This window comes from Staurois parvus, unplaced genomic scaffold, assembly GCF_062004578.1.
Source record: "Staurois parvus isolate SC_StPar_1 unplaced genomic scaffold, SC_StPar_1.0 ptg002140l, whole genome shotgun sequence".
Classification (NCBI taxonomy): Eukaryota; Metazoa; Chordata; class Amphibia; order Anura; family Ranidae; genus Staurois; species Staurois parvus.
In genome coordinates, this window is record NW_028319936.1 from 1,398,525 (window position 1) to 1,423,096 (window position 24,572).

The 24,572-nt window shown below is 42.1% G+C and overlaps 1 protein-coding gene across 1 annotated transcript; it reads right to left on the reverse strand.

The window, feature by feature from the left end:
- Positions 1-423: 423 nt before the first annotated feature.
- Positions 424-17,049, reverse strand: LOC149432454 (glutathione S-transferase 3, mitochondrial-like). Its single transcript, XM_089665165.1, has 4 exons — positions 16,830-17,049; positions 11,298-11,420; positions 2,125-2,197; positions 424-629 (listed from the first exon to the last, which is right to left on the reverse strand). The coding sequence occupies exons 1-4, from the start codon at positions 16,962-16,964 to the stop codon at positions 529-531; spliced, it is 432 nt and encodes a 143-aa protein (XP_089521291.1). The 5' UTR covers positions 16,965-17,049; the 3' UTR covers positions 424-528.
- Positions 17,050-24,572: the final 7,523 nt, after the last annotated feature.

The window sequence follows — 24,572 nt, forward strand, 5'->3', positions numbered from 1 at the left end:
GTATATAGATAGGAAGGTCTTTTTAACCTTTTTTTCACCATTTTTTCAGTTACTTCCAGGTTTCTGTCCTAGGCCAAAATAAAGTCATACATCCCAGGCGTCTTCAGGAGAGGTTTCCTCAGCTAAGCACACCTTCTTGCCTGCATGACTCAACTAACAGCAGATGGATTCCAGAAAGTAAAATGCCACATGAATCATCTGCCCTTACTCAACATGGCCTTGGACAGAAATGTTAGAGAGTGTTTTTTAAGTTTTTTTAAGGTGATTTCTCAGGAAAATAAAGCATGGAGAAATGGATGGATGGGTGAGTTTGCTTTGAATTGTAAAAATACATTTGTTTAAAATGAAATGAGTTTTATGCTTTGTGGTACCCAGATGCAGTGTAATTACATTGTATTGCAAGTAAACACAGAGACACGGTGCTACTTTGACAAAAAAAAGTTTTTTTTTTTACTTAAGAAATAGTAAGGCAGATGGGTTGATACATTTGAATTCGGTTTCAGAAGAAAATCTAGATTATTTTTATGATCAAACAACGTCAAGGAGTTGAAGGCCTGCTACAAGAGACAAAATGACAACACCAAACAGACCAATGTATCCATAAGCACCTCTGTATCTTTTTGCTGGATCTGTAAAGAAAGAACAAAAATTATATTGTATATTAGAAAAGGAGGCTTTTTTTCCCATTTTGGATAGGGTACGAGAGGGATATAATACCTGTCCAGTACTTTGCTATTTGTGTCCTGTCCTGTTTCACATGACTGTCATATGCCTTTAAGTGTTTCTATATTTTGTTTCTGCTTCTCCCTTTCCTTTGGTTTAGTTAATGCTGTATAGATAACCCAACCCTTTTCCCAGTAAGGCATTGCAGCTCTAGCCTTATGTCATGGAGCAGGAAACATTATGATCTTTTGACCTATCGAATGTTCATTGTTGTAAGATTCTCTCAGTTTATGGAATAAACTTCACAAGATCTACAAGATATCATCTCGATTGAGTCACTGACTGTGGTATCCAACTGAGGTTGAAGTTATCGCTATCTCATCACAACTGTAAGTTACAGAGATCACACTATCAATGCTTAGATTGGAGAGACAGAACATGCCCCATTGGGAATATTTCTATTTACTTCTTGACCTATAGCTACAAGGTGGTGGTGAGAGGAAATCCCTCAAAAGTGATCAGGGCCACAAGAACTAGTGTCCCCATTTAAATACTTCCCTTCTACTCTTCTGCTGGTGACCAGGACTGTAAATAAGGGGGTACCACCAGTCCTCCTGTATGGGGCCCAGGCCAGCAGGGTGGGTTAATCTGATGTGGGCAGGGAGGGTGATTGGCATGCTGGTGGTGGTGGTGTGTCAATTACTGGAACTGATCCCCTGTATGGGTCTCTCTGCAGAAGCTGAAAGCTGGCTTTTTCTCCTCTCCCTCCCCCTGGTTTTCAACTACTGCAGAGAGAGCTATAAAAAGGGGATTGGATCCTCTAACTGACCCCCCCCCCCCCACTACACCCATCGCCTTCCCTGTGTACAATATGTTTTCCCCCTGCTGCCCTGGCCCCCCGTGTGCGCCCACCCCTGCAGTGCTGCCGGCTTTCCTCTTCTCCTTCCCACCAGCAGCTGCAAGCACACAATAGGATCCTTCAGATGCAAAGTGGGGAAAGGTTCTGGTAAATATGTCACATTTACCAGCCGCTTCCTTTCCCGAATGAACACAATAAGTGATTGGTACCAATCACTCACTCTGTTCATTTATAACTGAAGCATAGTAAACCGTGCTTTTTTGGGGGAGGAGGGCCCTGTCAAGTTGACTGTATGGGGCCCCGTGGTTTTTAACAGCAGCCCTGCTGGTGACAACTCAATTTAGTTTTTTTCCTTTGGTGGTAATTTTCTCCAGGGCAACTAGAGAGGGTGAATCTCTCTAATGAGACTATAGACAGCAATAAAAACCTAATACGTGTTCCAACCCCTCTCTACTCGTGCATTTAAACTTTTCATATAAAGTAAGCATGATTTAAATTGTTTCTTCAAAATTAAAAAAGTAGAAGTTTGGATACACTGTTTGTGGATCCTGGAGCTGCACAAAATGTTCTTTTCCAATCTAATCATTCTCTGTGGTACATACCGCCTGTATAGTATCCATGGGCGTAAGAAAGCCGACTGGTTACCCAGATTGCTCCCAAAACAGAAGAAGAAAGCTAAAGAAGGAATAAATGTGTTATAAATATGTCCTGTACATAGCTAATGTTTTCTAGATGCTCTACTTACACAATTTTAGTTCAAAAAGACAAGTTCTGATTACAGATAATTTGTAGGCAATGGTAAGGGACCATGAACAATACATTTTGGAATGGCTAGTGTTAACACTAAAATGACAACTTATCATGGATGTCATGCTAATTCAGTGGCTTTAATACAGGGTCACTTACCTGGAACATGCAATTTTGAAGCTCTGACTCTAGCTTGGCTTTGTAAACTACATGCCAGGTCTTGGTTAGGACTCAGTGTGTGACTCAGCTTTGTAAATTAACATGTACCGTGAGGAACAGAAGTATTTGAACACCCTGTGATTTTGCAAGTTCTCCCACTTAGAAATCATGGAGAGGTCTGAAATTCACATTTTAGGTGCATTCCCACTCTGAGAGACAGAATTTATGAAAAAAATTCACATTGTATGATTTTTAAAGAATTTATTTGTCTTGCACAGCTGAACATAAGTATTTGAACACCTGAGAAAATCAGTGTTAATATTTGGTACAGAAGCCTTTGTTTGCAATTACAGAGGTCAAACGTTTCCTGTAGTTCTTGACCAGGTTTGCACACACTGCAACAGGGATTTTGTCCCACTCCTCCACACAGATCTCCTCTAGATCTGTCAGGTTTCAGGGCTGTCACTGAGCAACACGGAGTTTCAGCTCCCTCCAAAGATGTTCTATTGGATTTAGGTCTGGATACTGGCTAGGCCACTCCAGAACCTTGATATGCTTCTTACGGAGCCACTCCTTGGTTATCCTGGCTGTGTGCTTCGGGTCGTTGTCATGTTGGAAGACCCAGCCATGACCCATCTTCAATGCTGTGACTGAGGGAAGGAGGCTGTTTCTCAAAATCTCACAATAAATGGCCCCATTCATCCTCTCCTTAATACAGTGCAGTCGTCCTGTCCCCTTCGCAGAAAAGCACCCCCAAAGCATGATGTTACCACCCCCATGCTTCACAGTAGGGATGGTGTTCTTGGGATGCAACTCATTCTTCTTTTTCCTCCAAACACGACGAGTGAAGTTTAGACCAAAAAGTTCTACTTTGGTCTCATCTGACCACATGACTTTCTCCCATGCCTCCTCTGGATCATCCAGATAGTCATTGGCAAACTTCAGACGGGCCTGGACATGTGATGAATTGAGCAGGCGAACCTTCCGTGCAATGCATGATTTGAAACCATAACAGCGTAGCGTTCTACCAACAATGACCTTTGAAACTGTGGTCCCAGCTCTCTTCATGTCATTGACCAGCTCCTCCCATGTAGTTCTGGGCTGATTCCTTACCTTTCTTATCATCAGTGATACCCCCTAAGGTAAGATCTTGCATGAAGCCCCAGTCCAAGGGAGACTGACAGTCGTCTTTAGCCTCTTCCATTTTCTAACAATTGCTCCAACAGTTGATCTATTTTCACCAATCTGCTTGGCAATTGCCCCGTAGCCCTTTCCAGCCTTGTGGAGGTCCACAATTTTGTCTCTGGTGTCTTTTGACAGCTCTTTGGTCTGGCCCATGGTAGTAGTTGGCGTCTGACTGACTGTGGGGTGGACAGGTGTCTTTAAAGAGCTCAGACAGGTGCTACTAAGTTAGATTGAGTGGAGTAGAGGTGGACTTTTTAAAGGCACAGTAACAGGTCTTTGAGAGCCAGAATTCTTGCTGTTTCTTAGGTGTTCAAATACTTATGTTCAGCAGTGCAAGACAAATAAATTCTTTAAAAATCATACAATGTGATTTCCTGAATTTTTTTTTTAACTTCTGTCTCTTAGAGTGGGAATGCACCTACAATGTGAATTTCAGACCCCTTCCTGATTTCTAAGTGGGAGAACTTGCAAAATCGCAGGGTATTCAAATACTTCTGTTCCTCACTGTATGTGATAATTAACCACCTTTTTGTATTCTCCCTGACCTTTGTGCTGAACAGACCTCAGCAACGTTTTCTGGAAATGCCACCTAGAACATACATCTTCTTTCAGGAGCTTCAATATGCAAATACTGACTTTTGTAAAAAAAAGAAAAAAAATGCTGAAGGATGGCCTGCCCCCTTTTGCCTACAGTAACTTCCTATTGGCTTTTCACCATAATGGTGACCTTAAAGTCTAAATGAACCAACTGAATTTTTACCATTTTTGTTACTGATTAACTTGAAAAGAAAAACATGCAAAATTTGACAACACTTTTTATGCTCATGCTTTATCATGATTATTCATGATTGTCTTTACCACAATGTGGTTAAAATTATATCTACCTATATTCTTCCTTACTCCTGCCTGGATATGGCTAAATGTGCACCATGAATGCTGTAAGTGCTTTAAAAGAAGTAGGGATTTGAATTCTTCCCCCAGTTATACTTACCTAGGTGGATGCAGCATTGCTCCTGACAACTGATCACAGAGTTCACCACCGCTCTGAGCAGAGAGCGTTGACCGTCAGTCACCGCTGTCTGCTCTGCCCCCCAAGTGCTCACTGGAGTGATGGGCTGTGTAAGGCGAGGGAAGAGACTGAGCCATGTGCTGCTCCAGACTCTGGGGTTGATCCCGACTTTATAGTCAGGATATTTCCCTGGCCTGGACTAGCTGAGTGATGTCAGCCGACAGCAGGCTTCAGCACACTCTCAGCTGAAAACGGGTCATAGGAGTGCAGAACAAACTGCACTCCTGTGATCCACAGGAGAAGTACAGCCAAAAAAGCTTCCACTATAATTCTTTAAAGCTTTGCAATGATAGGCAAAAAATACTGCAAAAGCTTTTATACCAGTTGTCAGTATGTATTCCCTTTGTCAATGTATATGCACTATAAGGACATGCAATAAACCTAGAAATGTTCTATGCAATTCCTGTATCTCAAAAGTCCTCACAAATGATTGCTTAACCATAAAGGATGACTATTGCAAAAATATTGCTTCTACTAACAGAATACAGTGAAAGTGTTACTAAACCCACAACGGTAAAATCAGTCTGTATATGCAGCAAAGCATACTTGTTATACTCACTGTGGAACCTATGGGGTTAATCATCTGCACTGTGTAAAAATGCTGTTTGATCTTGACTGATCCTCCCCTTCTTCCAGTGTCCCCCTCTTATCTCCTGATAAGACACATCGTGTGGAGACACTCTGCACATACTCAGTTTGGTGAGTATTGCTAGAAAGGTTTTTTTTTTTCTTGGGAGAGTGCATGTGATCAGCACAGGGCCAATCAGCACTGTCTAGACAGAGCTCATGGGTTCTGCATTCTCCTAGTGCAGAAAGAAAACTCCTCCTATTAGCTTTAACTGGTGCTCTGCTGAACACTGATAGAAGTCACAAGACTGCTCTAACTGCTGATGAGAAAAGGTATTTATCAGTTTATATTTACTAAAATAATTGAATTTCCATGTTCTGTGTACTGTGGGAGACCAAATATAGTGAATGCAGGGTCCTGTTTTTAGTAACACTTACATCTATGTATAACATTTGGCAAATTAATTCCTTCTTTATTTTATTTATTTTTTCATATTTTTCTCCACACTTAAAGTACTATTAAACCCAGGACCCTGCATTCACTATATCTGGTCACCCACAGTACACAGAACATGGAATTGCAATTATTTTAGTAAATATATACTGCTAAATACCTTTTCTCATCAGCAGTATATAGCAGTCTTGTGATTTCAATCAGTGTCCAGCTGAGCACTGGGTAACACTTGTAGGAAGAGATTTCATTCTACTCTGACTGTCTTATGAGGCTGTCTTGACAGTGCGGATTGGTCCTGTGCCGATCACATGCACCCTCCCAAAGAAAAAAAACAACAACTCTCCAGCAGTATATACTAAACTGAGCATGTGCAGAGTGACTCCTAGAGCTCTGTACTATCAGCAGATAGATTGGGGACAGTAGAAGAAGGGTAGGATCAGAGAATACAGGATCAAACAGCCTTTTTACACAGTGCGGAGGATTAACTCCTTAGGTTCCAAAGTGAGTATAACAAGCATGCTTTACTGCATATACATACTGATTTTACTGTTGAGGGTTTAGTAGCACTTTAAATATACCCTAGGCTTACCAGTGACAACAATTGCTTTACATACACAAAAGTTGCTGTGACAAGCAACTTTATATGATCATGTGAACTCAACGAAAGCTTAGGGTCTCTGTTCAGGCTTATCCCAAACCTGTAGTGGGTTCCACTGAGTATTACGGTTTAGAGCTCAGTTTTTTTGTTCAGTTATTTGCTTTTTCATTTTTTGAGTTGATCCTGTGTTCATGTGTCTCTGAACGATCAGTGTTGAGGGCCACTCTACCACAATAATATTTCCTGCCATGGATGAGGAATCTGTGGGTAGTTACCAAGAGAGAGGCATCACATTTTACACAGCGCACTTTTCTTTCCCATTCATTCTTTTACTTTCTTTAGACACTTCCAGGTGTTGCCAGTTTAATTAATTACTGTATATGAGCCACTTATGATGGTATATACAGTGCCTTGAAAAAGTATTCATACCCCTTGAAAATTTTCCACATTTTGTCATGTTACAGTCAAAACGTAAGAGTATTTTATTGGGATTTTATGTGCTAACCAACATAAAGTGGAACATAATTGTGAAGTGGAAGGAAAATTAAAAACATTTATTACAAATAAATGACTGAAACATGTGGCGTGCATTTGTATTCAGCCCCCTTTTCTTTGATACTCCTAACTAAAATGCAGTGGAACCAATTGCCTTCGGAAGTCACCTAATTAGTAAATAGAGTCCACCTGTGTGCAATGTAATCTCAGTATAAATACAGCTGTTCTGTGACGCCCTCAGAGGTTTGTTAGAGAACATTAGTGAACAAACCGCATCATGAAGGCCAAGAAACACACCAGACAGGTCAGGGATAAAGTTGTGGAGAAGTTTAAAGCAGGGATAGGTTATAAAACAACTACCCCAAGCTTTGAACATCTCATGGGGCACTGTTCAATCCATCATCCGAAAATGGAAAGAATATGGCACAACTGCAAACCTACCAAGAAGTGGCCGTCCACCTAAACCGACAGGCCAGGAAGGAGAGCATTAATCACTTTACAACAGCGCTATAGCCGAACAACGGGTACAGCGTGGTTGTCCAGTTCTGGGAGGGCATCATATGATGTCCTCCTAGAATGTGCCCCCCGTGACCCTCAGCGGCGTGCACCCGGCGCTGTCAGTGATCGCTGTGTCCTAGCGGCCTTTTACCACGTGATCAGCCAATGACACAGCAGATCACAAAGTTAATACAGTTGTCAGAATGTCACAGATTATCAGTGCCCAGCAGTACCGCCCACTAATGCCACCCAGTGCCCATCAGTGCCACCCACCATTGCCGCCAGTCAGTGCCCATCATTGCTGCATATCAGTGCAGCATCATCAGTGCCCACCTGTGCCGCCTCATCAGTGCCACCTATCAGTACTGCCTCATCAACGCACATCAGTGAAGGAGAAAAATTACCTGTTTGCAAAATGTTATAATAGAAACAAAGAAAAACATTTTTTCAAATGTTTTGCTCTTTGTTTGTTTATAGTGCAAAAAATAAAAACCCCAGTGGTGAAATTCCACCAGAAGAAAGCTCTATTTGGAAAAAATTATAAAATTTTCATATGGGTACAATGTTGCATGACCGCGCTATTGTCATTCAATGTGCAACAGTACTGAAATCTGAAAATTGGCCTGGGCAAGAAGGGGGTAAAAGTAGGCATGTGGTTAATGAGATAAGCAGCCAAGAGGCTCATGGTAACTCTGAAGGAGCTGCAGAGATTTGCAGCTCAGGTGGGAGAATCTGTACACAGGACAACGATTAGTCGTGCATTCCACAAATCTGGCCTTTATGGAAGAGTGGCAAGAAGAAAACTATTGTTGAAAGAAAGCCATAAGAAGTCACGTTTGCAGTTTGTGGGAAGCCATGTGGGGGACACAGCAAAGATGTGGAAGAAGGTGCTCTGGTCAGATGAGACCAAAATTGAACTTTTTGGCCTTAAAGCATAGTGTTATGTGTGGCGGAAAACTAGCACTGCACATCACCCTGAACACACCATCCCCACCGTGAAACGTGGTGGTGGCAGCATCATGTTGTGGGGATTCGTTTCTTCAGCAGGGACAGGGAAACAGGTCAGAGTTGATGGGAAGATGGATGGAGCCAAATACAGGGCAATCTTAGAGTACCTGTAAGAGTGTGCAAAAGACTTGAGACTGAGGCGGAGGGTCACCTTTCAGCAGGACAATGACCCTAAACATACAGCCAGAGCTACAATGGAATGGTTTAGATCAAAGCATATTGATGTGCTAGAATGGCCCAGTCAAAGTCCAGACCTAAATCCAATTGAGAATCTGTGGCAAGACTTGAAAATTGCTGTTCACAGATGCTCTCCATCCAAACTGACAGAGCTTGAGCTATTTTACAAAGAGGAATGGGCAAACATGTCACTCTCTAGATGTGCAAAGCTGGTAGAGACATACCCAAAAAGACAAGCAGCTGTAATTGCAGTGAAAGGTGGTTCTACAAAGTATTGACTCCGGGGCGCTGAATACAAATGCATGTCACACTTTTCAGATATTTATTTCTAAAAATTTTTAATACCATGAAAACCATTTATCATTTTCCTTCCACTTCACAATTATGTGCCACTGTGTGTTGGTCTATCACATAAAATCCCAATAAAAAACATTTATGTTTTTGGTTGTAACATGACAAAATATGGAAGATTTCAAGGGGTATGAATACTAAGTACAGTAAGGCACTGTACCTCAACCCACTGCCAGTAGAAACCCCCACCCACATGATCAAGTTCGGGGCAGGGCAAAGCATGTTGGGGGCATGGCTTGAATGAGGTTTGCTGAGGCTGCAATCATTACTATGTAACACGGCTTTGCAGCTTATCATAGTTAATCTTCAAAAAAAACTCTTGCTAAACTGCTTAAAGTGAGCTTGAACTCAAAAAGTAAATATTCAATATATTATAGGGAATATATAATACATTAGCAATGAACTTCCTGATACGTAAGTGTGCCTAGGCACACGTGTCCCTACTGCCTAACTGTATATCTGCAGTGTGAAATCACTGCTGTCTCTGACTGTTATCTGGAGATCAGGAGTGAGATTTGGTGATGTCACTATTGTGGTACCCACAGTTCTAACTGCTGTTGGCTTTGACATGAGGAAGTAAAGCCTTGTCTCTGTCATGATGACAACCTCCATATAGAGACACAGCTCAAAACAAGGCATGGCAGGTCTGTAACAAGGAAAGGATCAGCTGCAGAGTGTTCATGGGCAATAATGGTAACTGGTCCTTTGCCCTCTGTCTGCCTTTTTACGTAAAACATTTACCCCAAAAGAAGAAAAATTGTTTCTGTAGCTTCTTAATGCTGAACAATACTTACCCCCACTCTAGCTTTGTAATGTCCCAGAGCACCCTCACCAGCCAGTACCAATCTTTGACCTTTTTCATTGGCTGGGCCAAGATGACATCACTTCCACTCTTGCAGAGCTCACTCATCATGGCAGGGATCAAAATGGGATGGCAAGTCTGGGCAGCTCAGAGCACATTGCGCACAGGCTGGTAAGAAACTATAATACAGAAGAGATATAATTTATCTCTTCTGCATTAAAAACTGCCTTTCCGCATTTTTTAATTAGCCTAAGTTCACACTTATGCGGCTCTGTGAGCCAAGTTTTGTGCTGGAACAGCAGCTTATTCATTTGAATAGGCTGCTGTGCCTACTGAAATGCAGGGAAAAGGCCCCTGCACCACTTCTAGAATCACAGCCAGCATGGGAACCCCAAGTGCAGTGTCGTTCCCATTGCGTGTTGTTAGGATTAATGGCACCCACACGCATACAGCGTGTATCTTTTTACGGGCGGCTGCAGGTACAGGTTCAGACAGACAAAGGGAACAACCTGCACAGATATGAACCTAGCCTTACAGTTTTGTTTAAATAAATTCTATTTTATTGAGTTTTACAAATAGAAGACACAAGGAACCATTATAGTTCACCAATACACCAACAATAGACAGACTAACAAGCTAGTTGCTCTCCATTCCCTCAACGTCACCCACAGGATTAAAGACAATGTATAGGACTTCCAAGCGTCCTTTAAAGCATAGAATTTGGCAGTAGATTCTGGTCAGAAGAACCTACTCAACTAAAACAATACAAGCAAGAGGAGCAATCTCTTGGCCATGCATCAGCAGAAGACAAGTTCCTAATAAGCTGAAACTTCGTAGGAGCAAAATATGAAAGGTGAAGTCATCTTGGATTGATAGGCATCAAAATGCCTAGGGCACTACGCAACAGCCCAAGTATCATAACAAAAAAGGCAGAACCACAGTATTGGAGTTATTCAAACCCTGGGGCCACACTTTCTTAGAGAGTAAGAGAGACATCCTCAGTTGTTAAATGCAGCCTTGTACAAGGGAAGAGCAGCATTTATGATAGACCTCCAATAGAATTGGTGGCATAGGAGATTTCCAGTGGAGGACAATGGCCTTTCTAGCATAATACAGCAAAATACCAAGCAATATCCTGGCTGCAAGGAATTCACAAGGCTCAGTAAGCAAGGGCCAATCTCCTGAGGCACATGAGCAGCTGTTATTGCATAAGTGGAATGTGGAACCTGCACCCAGTAGGCACACATTTTTGAATGTCCAAAAATATGAAGAAAATCTCATTCAAACTATGGAGTTCATTTTAATTTGATAGTGAAGTCCATCTAAATCTGCTACTACATTTAAAACTACCCTATCCCCAGATTGCCAATGCTGCTGTCCAAAGGTGGCTCTGTTGCTTCCCCATCCAGAGACACCCTAATATAAAAGTGTTATTAGGCTGATCACCAGATGAAAATAAAGGAGAAAAGCATACAAACAGTAAACAAATGCAGTCACCATGTTTAAAGTTTGGTAAGCTGCAACACATTACATTTTTGTTTTGGGGTTTATATACACTTTACATTTTGTAAAGATCTGGCTAGTTGACATCAGGGTAAGCAGCTGGATTTGGCTGGGTACCTTTAGAAAATGGGAAATGTGCTTGCAGTATATACAGTTACTTACCGGAAATGCAAGTCCTGCAATAAGCTGAAAGATCAGCCAGGCGGGATACACTTCTAATGTATTCTGATGAGCTCTCTGAATACAGTTAAACACATTCTCTTTGTCTGAATACATCTGGGGATACTGTAATAAAATAACAGAAATGACAGTAGAATTTATACCAATGAGAGAAAAAAACAAGACATCGCTAACTAAAACTTGAATATGGCATTTAACTGAATTTGGACCAAAAACTTTTATTTGTATATACTTTTTATCTTTAATGATGCTGTTTATCTTATGTGACATTTCTGAATAATCTCGCTTTACTTAACTTTAAAGATATAATTCACCTATATATATTTTAGAAAGCTCTTGCAGCAGGAATCCTATATGCATCTGTGCTATCAAATTATTTTTTCCTATGTTTACAGCATTATCCTACTGCATATCTGGATAAACTAGTTACACCACACCCATGTGGAGTTATAGGCGTTTTTAACATAGTAACCATGACTTGCAGTTTTAGTGGAGGGCTCACAGATGAACACTGCAAACTTGTACTTTGAATGAAGCCTTTCTAATCTCCCTTATCTGGAAATTCAATGTATGATTACCATGGCTTTCCCCAAAATATGGGCATTGTAAAGTATATTATCCGCATCCATTTGGCCCTAGTTTATTGGTATAACTCCAGCCTGGATCTAGAGGGCTGCTGGGGTGGGCTGTGAACCCCCCCCAAGTCTCCAAGCGTGCACCCACTGATTAGTGAGGCATTTTGATCGGGGCAATGGATATAAGGGGGGACTCTAATGGGGACAACTGATGTAAGAAGGATCTCTGATGGGCACAACTAATGTAGGGGGCACTCTGACAGGGACACCGATGTAAGGGGCAATCTGATGGGGACACATGATGTAAGGGGGCAATCTGATGGGGAAATCTGATGTAATGGGGCACTCTGATGGGGAAAGAGGGAGTCTAATGGGGACAATTGATGTAAGGGGGACTTTGATGGGGCAGTTGATGTAAGAGGGTACTCTGATGTGGATAGTTGATGTAAGGAGGTACTCTGGTTGATGCGAGGGGTACTCTGATAGGGACACCTGATGTAATGGGTAACTCTGATGGAGACACCTGATGTAAGGGGCACGCTGATAGGGATAATGAAGGGGGGGATCTGAAGGGGCCTGTTGATGTAAGGGGGCACTCTGATGTGGATAGTTGATGATAGCAGGTATTCAGATGGGGACATTTGATGTAACGGGGACTCTGATGGGGATATTTGATGTAAGTGGGCATTTTGATGGGGCAGCTGATATAAGGGAGCACTGTGGCTTGAATAGCTAATATAAGGTAGTACTTTGATGCAAAGAGGCACTCTACTCTGATGGGAACACCTGATGTAAGGGGACAATCTGATGGAGAACCTGATGTAAGGGGCAAACTGATGGAGACACCTGATGTAAAGAGGGGGGGATGTAAAGATGTAAAGACTCTGATGAGGACCCCTGATGTAAGGGGGGGGGGGGAGATGCTCTGACAGGGATACTTGATATAAGGAAGCACAGGTTCTTTTTATGCATCCTAATCTAATATATACTAGCGTTCATTGTTCACTCCTGCACTGCCTCTGTCTGTCAGATGTTATTTCTGGGTGACTCTGGGTAGTGAAGTGTGTTGATGCCAGGTTTACGCTAGTGAAGTTTCTGATTTTAATTGCATTGCACAGAATCAAATGACAATAAAATAGCATTGTTTTCAGTGGTGGCTGTTTACATCAATGCAATTGTGATGTGAGTTTGGAGAAAGATCCTGTGCTACTTTGGCGCAGTGCAGTGTGATTTTGTGGGCCATAGACTTCGATAAAATGTGATGAGATTTTGGTTCATAAATGATCACACTAGAGTAAACCAGGCATTAGTGAACAGGGAATACTGGTCACCTGCAACTCTGTCACAATATTGACATTATGCTCCTTGACTTTTTATACTGCACACCCCGATAAGATTGGCTAGATCAATCCCTGGTGCGACTTGGGATGTGACTTGTGACACAGTCACATGACGAGAGAAATCGGACTTAAGACCCTGCAACTTCAAAAAAGGTTTCTGTACCTAGGTGGGGCATTTACAGATATATTTATATTTCAGGTAAAAGGTTAAGTTCATAAGGACATTTCAGAAGTTATTGAATACTGAAGCATTAGTTGCAGGTGAGCCAAGATCTTGAGCCAAATCAAACACTCAACCAGTGATCCCTATGGAAATGATGGTATTCTGCCCACACAAGGCAGCACTGTGAGCCAAGGGAAAAAGGATCCATAAAAGGTGCCATTCGGATTTTTCTATTGAATACAAGAAATGGCACATTTATTGAAAGTAGAAAACTCCCAGAGGGCTAAGCTACTGTAAATAGTGCTGTTGGATTTCAAAGAAATGCAAAACAACCTTACATCCAGTTTTTATTTACTTATAGCTGCGAATACATGGTTTGGCAGGCAGCTATTAGTGATGTCACTTAGTATTTAGCCTCAAGAAGTCTGCGACAGACTACTAGCAGTATCCGATAACAAAATTGTACGTAGGAGAGAAACCATTGATCAGTGTGAAGATTTCAATGATCAGACTAAAGTAGAACTAGGGCCAAAACTTTTAATTTAATTTTGTATAATGAGTAAGGGAGGGTTATAACTTCTGTCTGTTTTTTTCCATCTGTGTCCCATTGTGGAGATTTCCCTTCATCTCTTGTCCAAGTGACAAAACAGGAAGTGGGAGAAAATCATTCAAACATGAGGGAATCCCTGGCTGCCACCAGGGTCACTAGAACTAGCGTACTATTTTGGATAGGTTCCGCTTTACTCTGGTGACAACTGTCTAATGGGAGAAATAAAAGTCTGACAGGTATTCTAATCTCTCTCCACTCAAAACTAAAAAAATGGCTGTAGTTCTACTTTAAGACCTCTTACTATTAAGAAATTGGGGACAGTTTTGGAAGTATGTTCTCTTCCTACAACCCTGTATTACACTATATCATAGACAAGAAGTGTTCTATAGTGGCAAGTAATTCTTTCTGGAACACATGAACATAAAGTGAGCTGTTCATAAGGAATGTCCAGAAACAGAACTTCATAGAAAGAAAGTAGATTTTATTTTGTCAATTTTATCTAAGCAAGCACAGGTTCAACAGATTTTCTAGCATGGTGACCAATCCAATGGAAAAGAAAACTACAGTGACTCAAACACAGCACTGCAGTTAATATGGTATGACATTGAGTATTTGTTATAGTTATGGTCTTCAAGATCTTTTACAAGATCTGCCATCTATGGCTGTGCTAAATTTTACATTAATAGAATACAAATCTATGGGGCCCATGTATAAAGGGCGATGTCCATAAACAACTGCACTCAACAGGCAAAAGTTGACAAATCTTGAAAAAAGTGAATGGTAACAATGGCCTACAACTTGTGCTACACCAGAAGAAAATTGACTGTCAAAAGGAGTGAATGATTACAGAATGTGAACTGCTTTATAAAACAGACCTCATTATAGTTGATTTAAACCTTTTAATACTTGTTGATGTAAAAATATTTTAGCACATTGAGGTGTATTTGGTTAAGAGAACCCATGTTTCCACTTTTGTGAGCCAATAAAGTAGAATTAAACTTGTCGCTGCTGACATCTCGCCTAATCGCTTTTTAGGTGCTGGATCTTCAGCCATCTTGATTGGCTGGGCCAGAATGACATATTGTAACTCCTGTACACGTGCACAGGAGTTATTTCATTCCAGCACCTATGATATGCAGTTAATTTGCACTCTAAAGGTGGCCAGACCCTATACAATCTGATTGCACAATCTCCTTTAATTTTACCAAAACTATATAACTGCAGGACACAATCTGGCAGGCCCTTGCACTACATAATTGATGGTGGATCTAAAGGAGATTGCACAATCTGATTGTATAGTGTATGGTGAGCTTAAAGAAGATTGTTAACAGGTAGGTAGGTTATTGCAGAAGAGACCTAGCATTTCTCTTCTGTAATACATTTTATTTTTAAAGATGAAGCTGAACTCTGGGGAAAACAGTGGCTAAATGGTTAGCACTTCTGCCTGGCAGTGCTAGGGTTGTCGGTTCAAATCCCAACCACGGCACCACCTTCCTGGAGTTTGCATGTTCTCCCTGTGCCTGCCTGGGTTTCCTCGGGGTACTCCAGTTTCCTTCCACACTCCAAAAGGCATGCTGGTAGGTTAATTGGATCCTGTTTAAATTGACCCTAGTATGTGTATTTATGAATGTGAATTAGGGACTTTAGATTGTACACCCCTTGAGGGTTAGGGACTGATGTGAATGTACAATATATATGTAAAGCTCTGCGTAAATTGACGGTGCTATATAAGTATCTGAAATAAATAAACAAGAAGTCCCCCTTGCAATGGGGCTGCCCTTGTATTGCAAGGGTTAAAAGGGCTAATTTATGTCTGGGGATCAGAAAAGGCCTGATCGGCTGCTCCTGCAGGCCATGGATGCTGCTATTTCAGTGCCCACAGTCTCTTCTTCTCTACATTCTGAGGGCAAGAGATCCACCAACTCCATCAAATAGAGACCATAGCCCAGCACTGGACTTGAGGACACTGGCTACTGGGAGATCAGGTAACTTCGGCTAGGTCACACTAGAATGCAGTGCTGCTAACCTTACTAATTCAAAATGAATGGGTTCAAATTGCACCGCACTGAATCGCATTTGAATCAAACATGAACAGGGGCTAAAAGTGCTTTTTCCAGGTCCCTAGACATGAATGAGCATTTAACCCTTGCAATGCAGAAGCAGCCCCATTGCAATCGAAGATCTGCTTTAACATGCCTCAGCAAACACAAAATCAGACCTGTACTACTTTTGGGCAACATACCATAAAGCATAGAGGGTGTGTGTAACATCTGAGCTATTGGTGTGCTGTAGTGCTGATCCACTTGTTTACACTGATTTGGGGGTGAGGGGCTTTTCAGAATAAATAGTAACACATATTTTGCGCATTGTGTTGTGGATACAAACACAATTCACTTGTGTCACTTTATGTGGATAGGCGTGAATACAGCCGAAATAATCTCAAGGTGCAGTGAGGTTCCTCCTGCCTCCAATAGTAGCATGTTAGACTATTTGTTACGATGATCATCTACATTATAAATAAATAAATCATACAATAACATTATAATCAATATGTCAACAACGTTGCATTGATTACACATCTAAAAAAAAAAGTGTTTCCCTTTTTTTCAGTTTTGAACTGGTTGAAACAAGTCACTGACCCGCCCCAAATTCATATTTTCTCAGTGCAAAGCTCCAGATAGCAGTTGCATGGGATAAAGAGTGTAGATCCTTTAAAATTCACAGAAGCGTAATAAACCCTAAAGCTTCTAAAAAAATATAAAAGAAATTCTGACATTTGTATTTCAAAATAGCTAGCTGAGTGATGTAGATCATTGTCTTTAAAGAGCTAGCTACAATAACAACAAACTCTCCCTGCATCCTCTAAACCTGTCTTTGGATGATTACCTTGACTCCATACTTCTTCCTGGCTTTTCCCACGTTTATACCAAGATACATAATTACGACATAGCTGTAGATGAAGCTGAAGATGACATAGGCGAAATCCCGGGGTAGTATATCGTCGATGCTGTCTGCAGTCATAGCTGTAGATGTTGTTTCTGCAGAGGAACACTGCACTGTGGTTTATGTAACTCCCTTCCTGCTCTACTCTACTAACCTTTGTCCAATGTGCTCTGGTTTCATGGTGAAGCCTATTGTGAGAGTGGGAGGAGCAATCCAGGAATGCAGCTATAGATTTGTATGTATGGGCGATTTCCGAAAACACTGTGCTATAGGTCACTAGTAGATTTCAAGACATTCCATGAGGATTACAACAAGCTATGATTGCAAATGATCATGTAATAATAGTATTTACAAGTTATTCTCTCATGCTTAGAAGGTAGCTGGTCTTAAAAATAAAATCAGGGCTCAAATAGGAAGACTATATACTGTCAAACTATAAATCTACTATATATGTGCACCTGGATCAAGCAGAAAGGATACTGCCAACTGCACAGCTTTTAGGGGTCATGGCAGTTGTTCCATCTACTGGCATTCCTTGTGGGATCAATAGTTTGTGGTGTGTCAGCCAATATTTGGATATAAGAGTGGTTAGCGCTGCTGCCTTCCATCCCTTAGGGAGTGTATGAGAACAGTTCTCATGGAACCATTGGCAAACAGATTGATTTTCTTTCTGTATTTGCTTGGGCTTCTTCTCAGGATCCAAATCAGGCTTCGGTGTATAAGGCCCCTCTGTTTTGTTCAGCAGGGGATCTGTCCGCTGATATTCTGCTGATCAGTAGTGTTGGGCTCGAACATAGGCCGTTCACCAAACACACGAACAGTAAGGGCATTCACCAGGCTGTTCACGCACTGAGCACCCCACGATGCACTGCGCTCTCACAGTGCACTGTGAGAGCCAAGATTGGCCAAAGCAATGCACCTGACCGGTCAGGTACATTGCTTTGGCCAATCACAGCACAACGCACTGTGAGAGCCAAGATTGGCCAAAGCAATGCACCTGACCGGTCAGGTGCATTCCTTTGGCCAATCACAGCACAACGCACTGTGAGCGCCATGATTGGCCAAAGCAATGCACCTGACCGGTCAGGTGCATTACTTTGGCCAATCACAGCATAATGCACTGTGAGAGCCATGATTGGCCAAAGTCACAGTGACTTTGGCCAATCATGGCTCATGGCTAAGTCCACACCCCACACTATATAAGGCTGCTTACACAGCAGCCTTGTGTAGTGTGTTGCTGTAGTAAAGTCAAGTCAGTGAAATGTCATTGTGTTTTACAATGCTTCTGCGTCACCACTGTTTCCATTTTTTTTTCTTCAATGTACAGAACCTGCTGCCGCAGAACTGACTTTTTTTTTTTAAATGACATTGAAAAAAACAGCATGGGGTCCCCCCTTAGGGATCCTTTAGGTCTGGTAGGAAGGTTAGGAGGGACCCCACAGTAAAAAATATTTAAAAAAGTGCATGGGTTCACCCTAAAAGCCCTACCAGACCCTATAGGCCTAGTAAGACTTTTAGGGGAACCCCACCTCCAAAAATGGGGGAAAAAAGTGTGGGGTTCCCCCCTAAGTTCTACAGGACCCTTGATCCGAGCACAGGCCTGGCAGGGCAGGAAAGGAGGGGACGATTTAGCGCCCCCCATTCCTGCGGCTTACCATACCACATGCCCTCAGCATGGGGACAAGGGCCTCTTCCCCACAACCCTGACCTGGTGGTGAGGGGGTCTCTGGGCAGGGGGGCTCATTAGCATAAGGGCACCCCTTTAAATAATGCTGAGGGCAGGGGGGGTGCTTGATCACCCCCCCACCCCCCTTCCTGCCCTGCCAGGCCTTTGCTCTGATCAGGGGTCCTGTAGGAATTTAGGTGGACCCCACGCTTTGTTCCCCCCATTTTTTGGGGGTGGGGTTCCCTTTAAAAGTCCTACCAGGCCTAAAAGGCCTGGTATGGCTTTTAGGGGGAACCCCACGCACTTTTCTCCCCGATTTTGTGGGAGGTAGGGTTCCCCTTAAAACTCCTACCAGGCCTAAAGGGCATGGTAGGACTTTTAAGGGGAACGCCACGCACTTTTTTTAAAAACTTTTTTTTACTGTGGGATCCCTCCTAACCTTCCTATCAGACCTAAAGGGTCTGGTAAGGATTAGGGGAGGGACCTCACGCTGTTTTTTTTTTTTTTTTTTCTTATTTTTAAAAAAAATGTCAGTCCTGTTTCAGTAGGTTCATTGTACAGATGTTCAACTTTGCAGGTAGTTCAAATTTAGGCCTCAGGTCACATCAAAGCCGATTTTGAAATCGTGCAACTTACAGTGAAGTCGCACGATTTCAAAATTGGGTGACTTGCCAATTTCAGTTGCGATTTGCAAGACATCTGACACAGATGTCTATGCAAATCGCAACAAAAGTAGTGCATGTACTACTTTAGAAATCAGTGCGGCTCTGACCAAGTCGATACCAGACCGATATGACCATTCTCATAACGGACAATAGGGTGTGACTTGGCATACGATTTGCAAGTCGCCTGGCATGTGACCGGGGTGTAAGCAGTAAAGAATGACTGCCCCTTTAAAAACTGTTTTTTTTTTCATTTTGTTTTTCGATGATTCATGTCCCTCAGGGCAGTACCCGAGTCCCCATACCCCTTTTATGGCCAATAACTTGCATATAAGCCTTCAAAATTTGCAATTTTGAATTAACAACTTTGAGTCCCATAGACTTGCATTGAGTTTGAAGTTTGCGGTCGAACATTCAATTGGGTTCAAACATTCGAGTGCAAACTGAACACATGGGTGTTCGGCCCATCACTACTGAGCAGACCAGGAGGATAAGTCAACTTCTGCAAAGCGGACACTTACAGAGCTCACTCTGCTCTGTGGGCAGTTAGGAGTAAACGGACTTTACTGTCAGTTCACACCCAACTGCCCTCTGATTTGTTCCACGTAAAGGAAGTGGATGATCCCCTTCTGTATTTTTTTTTCCAGACTGGATCGGATTGGAGGTAGGTGCGTGTAAACAGAAAAAAGTGAATGGAGGGTCCAATCAGATCCAAGTGAATTACTGACAGGTGGACCTGATCAGATCCTTTGTGTGAAATGGGTGTAAATGACAAATGTGGTAGGTGGGAAGAGGGTAATCACTTGAAAAGAGCAAGTTCACTTAAAGTAGAACTAAATGTTTTTTTTTCATTGTGCGATAACACCTGTCAGCAAATCACTCTAAAGTGAGAGAATCTCTGGTAATACACACAGAGGCTGCTCGGGAGCAAGCACACACAAGTGCCCCCAGAGCAAGCAGCCCCCAGAGGGGGCCCAGAGAAGAGGAGGATCGAGGCTGATCTGTGCAAAACCATTCCACAGAGCAGGTAAGTATGACATGTTTTGTTATTTTAAGAAAAATCTGATCCATTAGTATCACTTTAAATCTAGTTTTTAGTTTGTGGTGCTTGGATACAGTTATGTAACTTTAGGTCAGTTGAGAAAGTTCACTGAAAAATGTGTTGACATTCACTTCAATTGTCCAGTCATGTGAAAAGTATCTGCGCATGACTGGGTATTCAAAGTGATCAGGAAAATTTATTTTCACTTAATTGGATGATTATGAGAATATTTACACAAGTTCTTCAGTGAGCATTCTCAGCTTCTTTAGTAAATCCACCTCATTGAAGACAACGCACTGCCTGTGTGGCTGTTATCTTGTTTTACTTGGGTTACTCAGCGAACTAAGTGAAACACGGGGCTCCCTCTTCTGGTTAAATAGCAGATCTCTATATTTTGTAAAGTAACACAAATATGCAGAAGCAAGCACATAAAAAAGTGAAAGCTAAAAAATAAAAATGCAAAAGCTGCAAAAATAATTCAAAATATATACTACACTTTCACTTTAAAATGAAAATTGTAGTTGAAAGTTGTAAACCCAACTCCCTGTTACAGCAATGTGAATGGCACTTTTAACTGAGATTTTATTGTTATTTATTCTGGATATCATGTGTGGTCCTTTAGTGATGTCAGGGGTAACACGTTTTTGGAGGAGTCATTCATACCATATGCAGCTCCCTATATCAAGTAAGCTGACCGCAAATGATCTAAACTGCAGGAAAAATTGATCAAAGCACTGACCAAACACTACTACTAAGGCATTTTTCAGACCAATATCCAAGCTGATTTTTTCTTTTGAACCCAAATTAGAAACTTCAAGCATGATTTTCTGTAGCCCACAATAAATGGTTAAGGGTCCCTTCTCAGGCTTTCAAGGTGTGATAAGTTGGATGCTGCTGACTAGTAAGAGTGCAGGCTGGGTAAAGATCCGTCTAGACCCAAAGCATGCTGCAGAAATAAGACGAGGTAGCCCAGGCGCCACATACCTCGCCCGGCCTGAGTGGTTAGCAGGTAAAAGCTTTTTACCTGCTAACCACTCGGGCTGGGCGAGGTGTGCGGCAGCCAGGCTAGCTCGCCTTATTTCTGCAGCATGATTTTCTGTAATTGCAAGTTTATGGAAAGCTACAAAATGGCCAAATATTTGGTCAGAGTAAATCATTTTCAGTCATCTAAATGCAGTATTTTCATATTTTGCATATCTGGCCCTTTTTTATTATCGTTTCAACTTCCTCTCCCCTTATTTTCGCACTGCCTTTGTGATCTGTATACGGGTGTCATTGTTAATGGCACCCCAAGAGCAGATTGCAAATGCAGTGGGTTTGCGAACACCAAATCGCATGGTAGTGTGGATTGATGCAGTGTGTTTTTAAAAATAGTGCAAGCACTACTTTTCTTGCAGTCTAGTACACTTTGCAGTCTATTCAAGTGAATGACCTGTCAAAATGCATCCCATGGGAATATGTGAGAAATGCAAACGAACATGCGTGCTCAAATGCATGTGGTTTTTTGCAATCCTGGTGTGAAACCCCCTCTGCCTGTGGGCTGATAGAAAAAAACTAATCAATTCCTCTATCCATGCTAAACATCACCAATGGGCGAATCTCCTGCTGCTTATGTATTTTAACAGCTTGCCCCAGTCTGCAGATTTTGGATAGTTCATCAGGGATACCTCTCCAACAGATGGTGAGTCCAGAATCCATTCTGTACAGGTGCTAGAACCTCTGGCAAAGTCTTCAGCATTCAACACTTCCGTAGAATGCAACTGTGCACCATGGTTTCTCCTGCTGGCCCCTGTGTCACTACAGGACACAGCAGTGACATAGAAATTTTCAGGAGGAACCAATGAATGCAGCAGGAGACTAGGCTCTCAACATACCAAAAATTGTGTTGGATGTAGAATTTGCTTATTAGCTCTTGACAAGAACAGAGTTAAGACTCACTGTCAACTGGACAGGTAAAGCTGGCTATACACTAGTATAGTTTCATACTGATGATCAGTGTAGATGTCCCTTCTGAGTAATGCCGATTACCGGCTCTCCTCTCCTCACAAGTTGTCATCATCCTCATTCTTCAGCAATTCATTAAGGAGCTATTTATCAGCTATTATCAAATCACTCTACAAATCTTCTGTAGTATAAGCAAAACCCCAGGAATGACCTAAGCTCAGTTATGTTGGTAGGTCTTGGCCAGAAGTTGACAGCTTCAAGCTTCTGGGGGTCAGTAGCTATTCCTTCAGCGGAGACAACATGCCTGAGAGACCACTTCAATCCCTTGTCATGGAGTCTCTTCAGAACCTTCTCTAATTGCTCTTTGAGGATTTTGCCAAAGACAATGATATTACCCCCTAAAGTTGTTTCCATCAATCTCTGAAATGTTGCTGGAGCTCCTGACAGAGCTATCATCCTATCAAACTCGAACAACCCCAGTAGAGTGATGAAAGTTGTCTTCAGGATGCATGGTGATTTGGTACATGGGGATTTTGCCCCTACAGGCTCTGCAGGACATCTTCTATGCTTGGAGTAGTGTACTGGGTAGGAATAGTTCTCTTAAAAATGGGGTATGTAGCGCTAGAGAACAGATGACAAGCACAGGGACTGTTACAATATGAAATAATCACATAGAAGTTCATATAATGATTCATATATAACAGTCAGAAGCAAAACAGAGATGATCCAATGCTGCTCCAGATCACATTCGGTGAGCTATAGGAAGATAGTGAGGTTGTACGCTTACCACAAATACACACAATATGAGCATTGTATGCAATTCAACAGCAACCGGGCATCATGGTCTGGTCAATAGCCTGGGCACCCTCTGGTCATATCCGAACATCCAGGACACAGGTACACCGCTACCAAGCTCCCTCTGGCTTTCCAATCCAAAACGCCACCTTACATAAGCTCATTAAAAAACGAGCCGGGAGGCAAGAAAGCGCTTATAGTGAAGTACGTTTATTAAAAACACAAGATGTAAGCAGAACAACCTGAACTTACATCGACAAACTATACATCCAGGCCCAAATAAATAGGCTCCCTGGTGGTTAGTGGTTAATACAACATGCACTGCATACAGATCCAGGTCCAATAGATGAAACCCTGGTGGCTAGTGATACCATGAGTATCTAGTCATATAATGCATGGGTAATGCAGATATACTCATCCAGGTCTGGTGAGGCAGTTCCCTGGTGGCTAGTGGATCCTCAATAGCAAAGGCGTCAGTAGGGTGGATCCCCTAACATGTTTCGAGCTAAAGCTCGTTTTCAAAGGGGTGAATCCTGCCCTTAGACGCCTGTTTAAAAAGCCCGCGGTCGCGCATGCGCATTACGCACCACGCGCCGCTCCAGGATACTGTGCATGCGTGAATGACGTCACATGCTAACCGTGTAGCTACTGCGCATGCGCGAGCGCGTCATCACTATGGACACTGAAGCCCAAATGACAAGATCTGCCCACACTTAGGCAGGCATAGGGCGGGTCTGGACGGCTGCTCTCATCCTCCATAGAAGCGGAGACCAGAGCAGCTATCTATAATGGTATATGCACAATCTAGATACACTAGATCACCAGGGAAATACCCCAGAAGCAAAAAAACAGTTGTATCCATAATTATGACATATCATGCACAATGGTATCAATCTACCTTTATTAGAAAATCCCATTAATGTCAAAGTGGGATATAAACCATCTAGAAATGATGGATAGAATTCTATATAGACAGTCATTACCCAGCAGTAAACATGTCAATATAAATTCAGTTGCCCCCCTGGAAGACCTATCATTAGTGGTATAGGGTCATTGAATTCCCGTATAGGGGAATATGTTGACGTTTTTCTTCAACCTTTGGTCAGATCCACTCCTGCATTCCTACGTGATACAAAGCAAATATTAATAGATCTTAAAGATTTTAATATTAATGAGAAAACTTAAACCCCACCCTCACCTAACAGCCGCTGCCCTTCCCTCCTCCTACCACTCCATCCCCCACAGCCGTTTCCTCCTGTACCTCTACCCCCTCCCTCCTAGATTGTAAGCTCGAAAGAGTAGGGCCCTCTTACCCCTTGTGTGCTGTTTGATGTTACTGTACTGTTTCATGTATTGTCCCCCCTCTATTGTACAGCGCTGAGCAAACCCTTTGGCGCTATATAAACTCGATAAATAAATAAATAAATAAACTTATCTGGTTACTGCAGATGTTTCTGCTTTATATAGTAACATAAGGCATAAAGATGGAATGGAGGCGGTCCAGTTTTATCTAGATGCTGTTTCGGATATTCCCAGACAGCAAAAAGAGTTCATTCTGGAACTCCTAGATTTTGCTA

What these genes read in the sequence shown, in the direction of transcription:
- LOC149432454 (XM_089665165.1), bottom strand. Translation starts at nt 16,964, where the DNA reads ATGACTGCAGACAGCATCGACGATATACTACCCCGGGATTTCGCCTAT. An exon ending in TTGCAGGACTTGCATTTCCG is followed by an intron (nt 2,198 to 11,297) that starts GTAAGTAACTGT and finishes TTCCTTCTTTAG; the next exon opens with CTTTCTTCTTCTGTTTTGGG. An exon ending in CCATGGATACTATACAGGCG is followed by an intron (nt 630 to 2,124) that starts GTATGTACCACA and finishes CTTTCTTTACAG; the next exon opens with ATCCAGCAAAAAGATACAGA.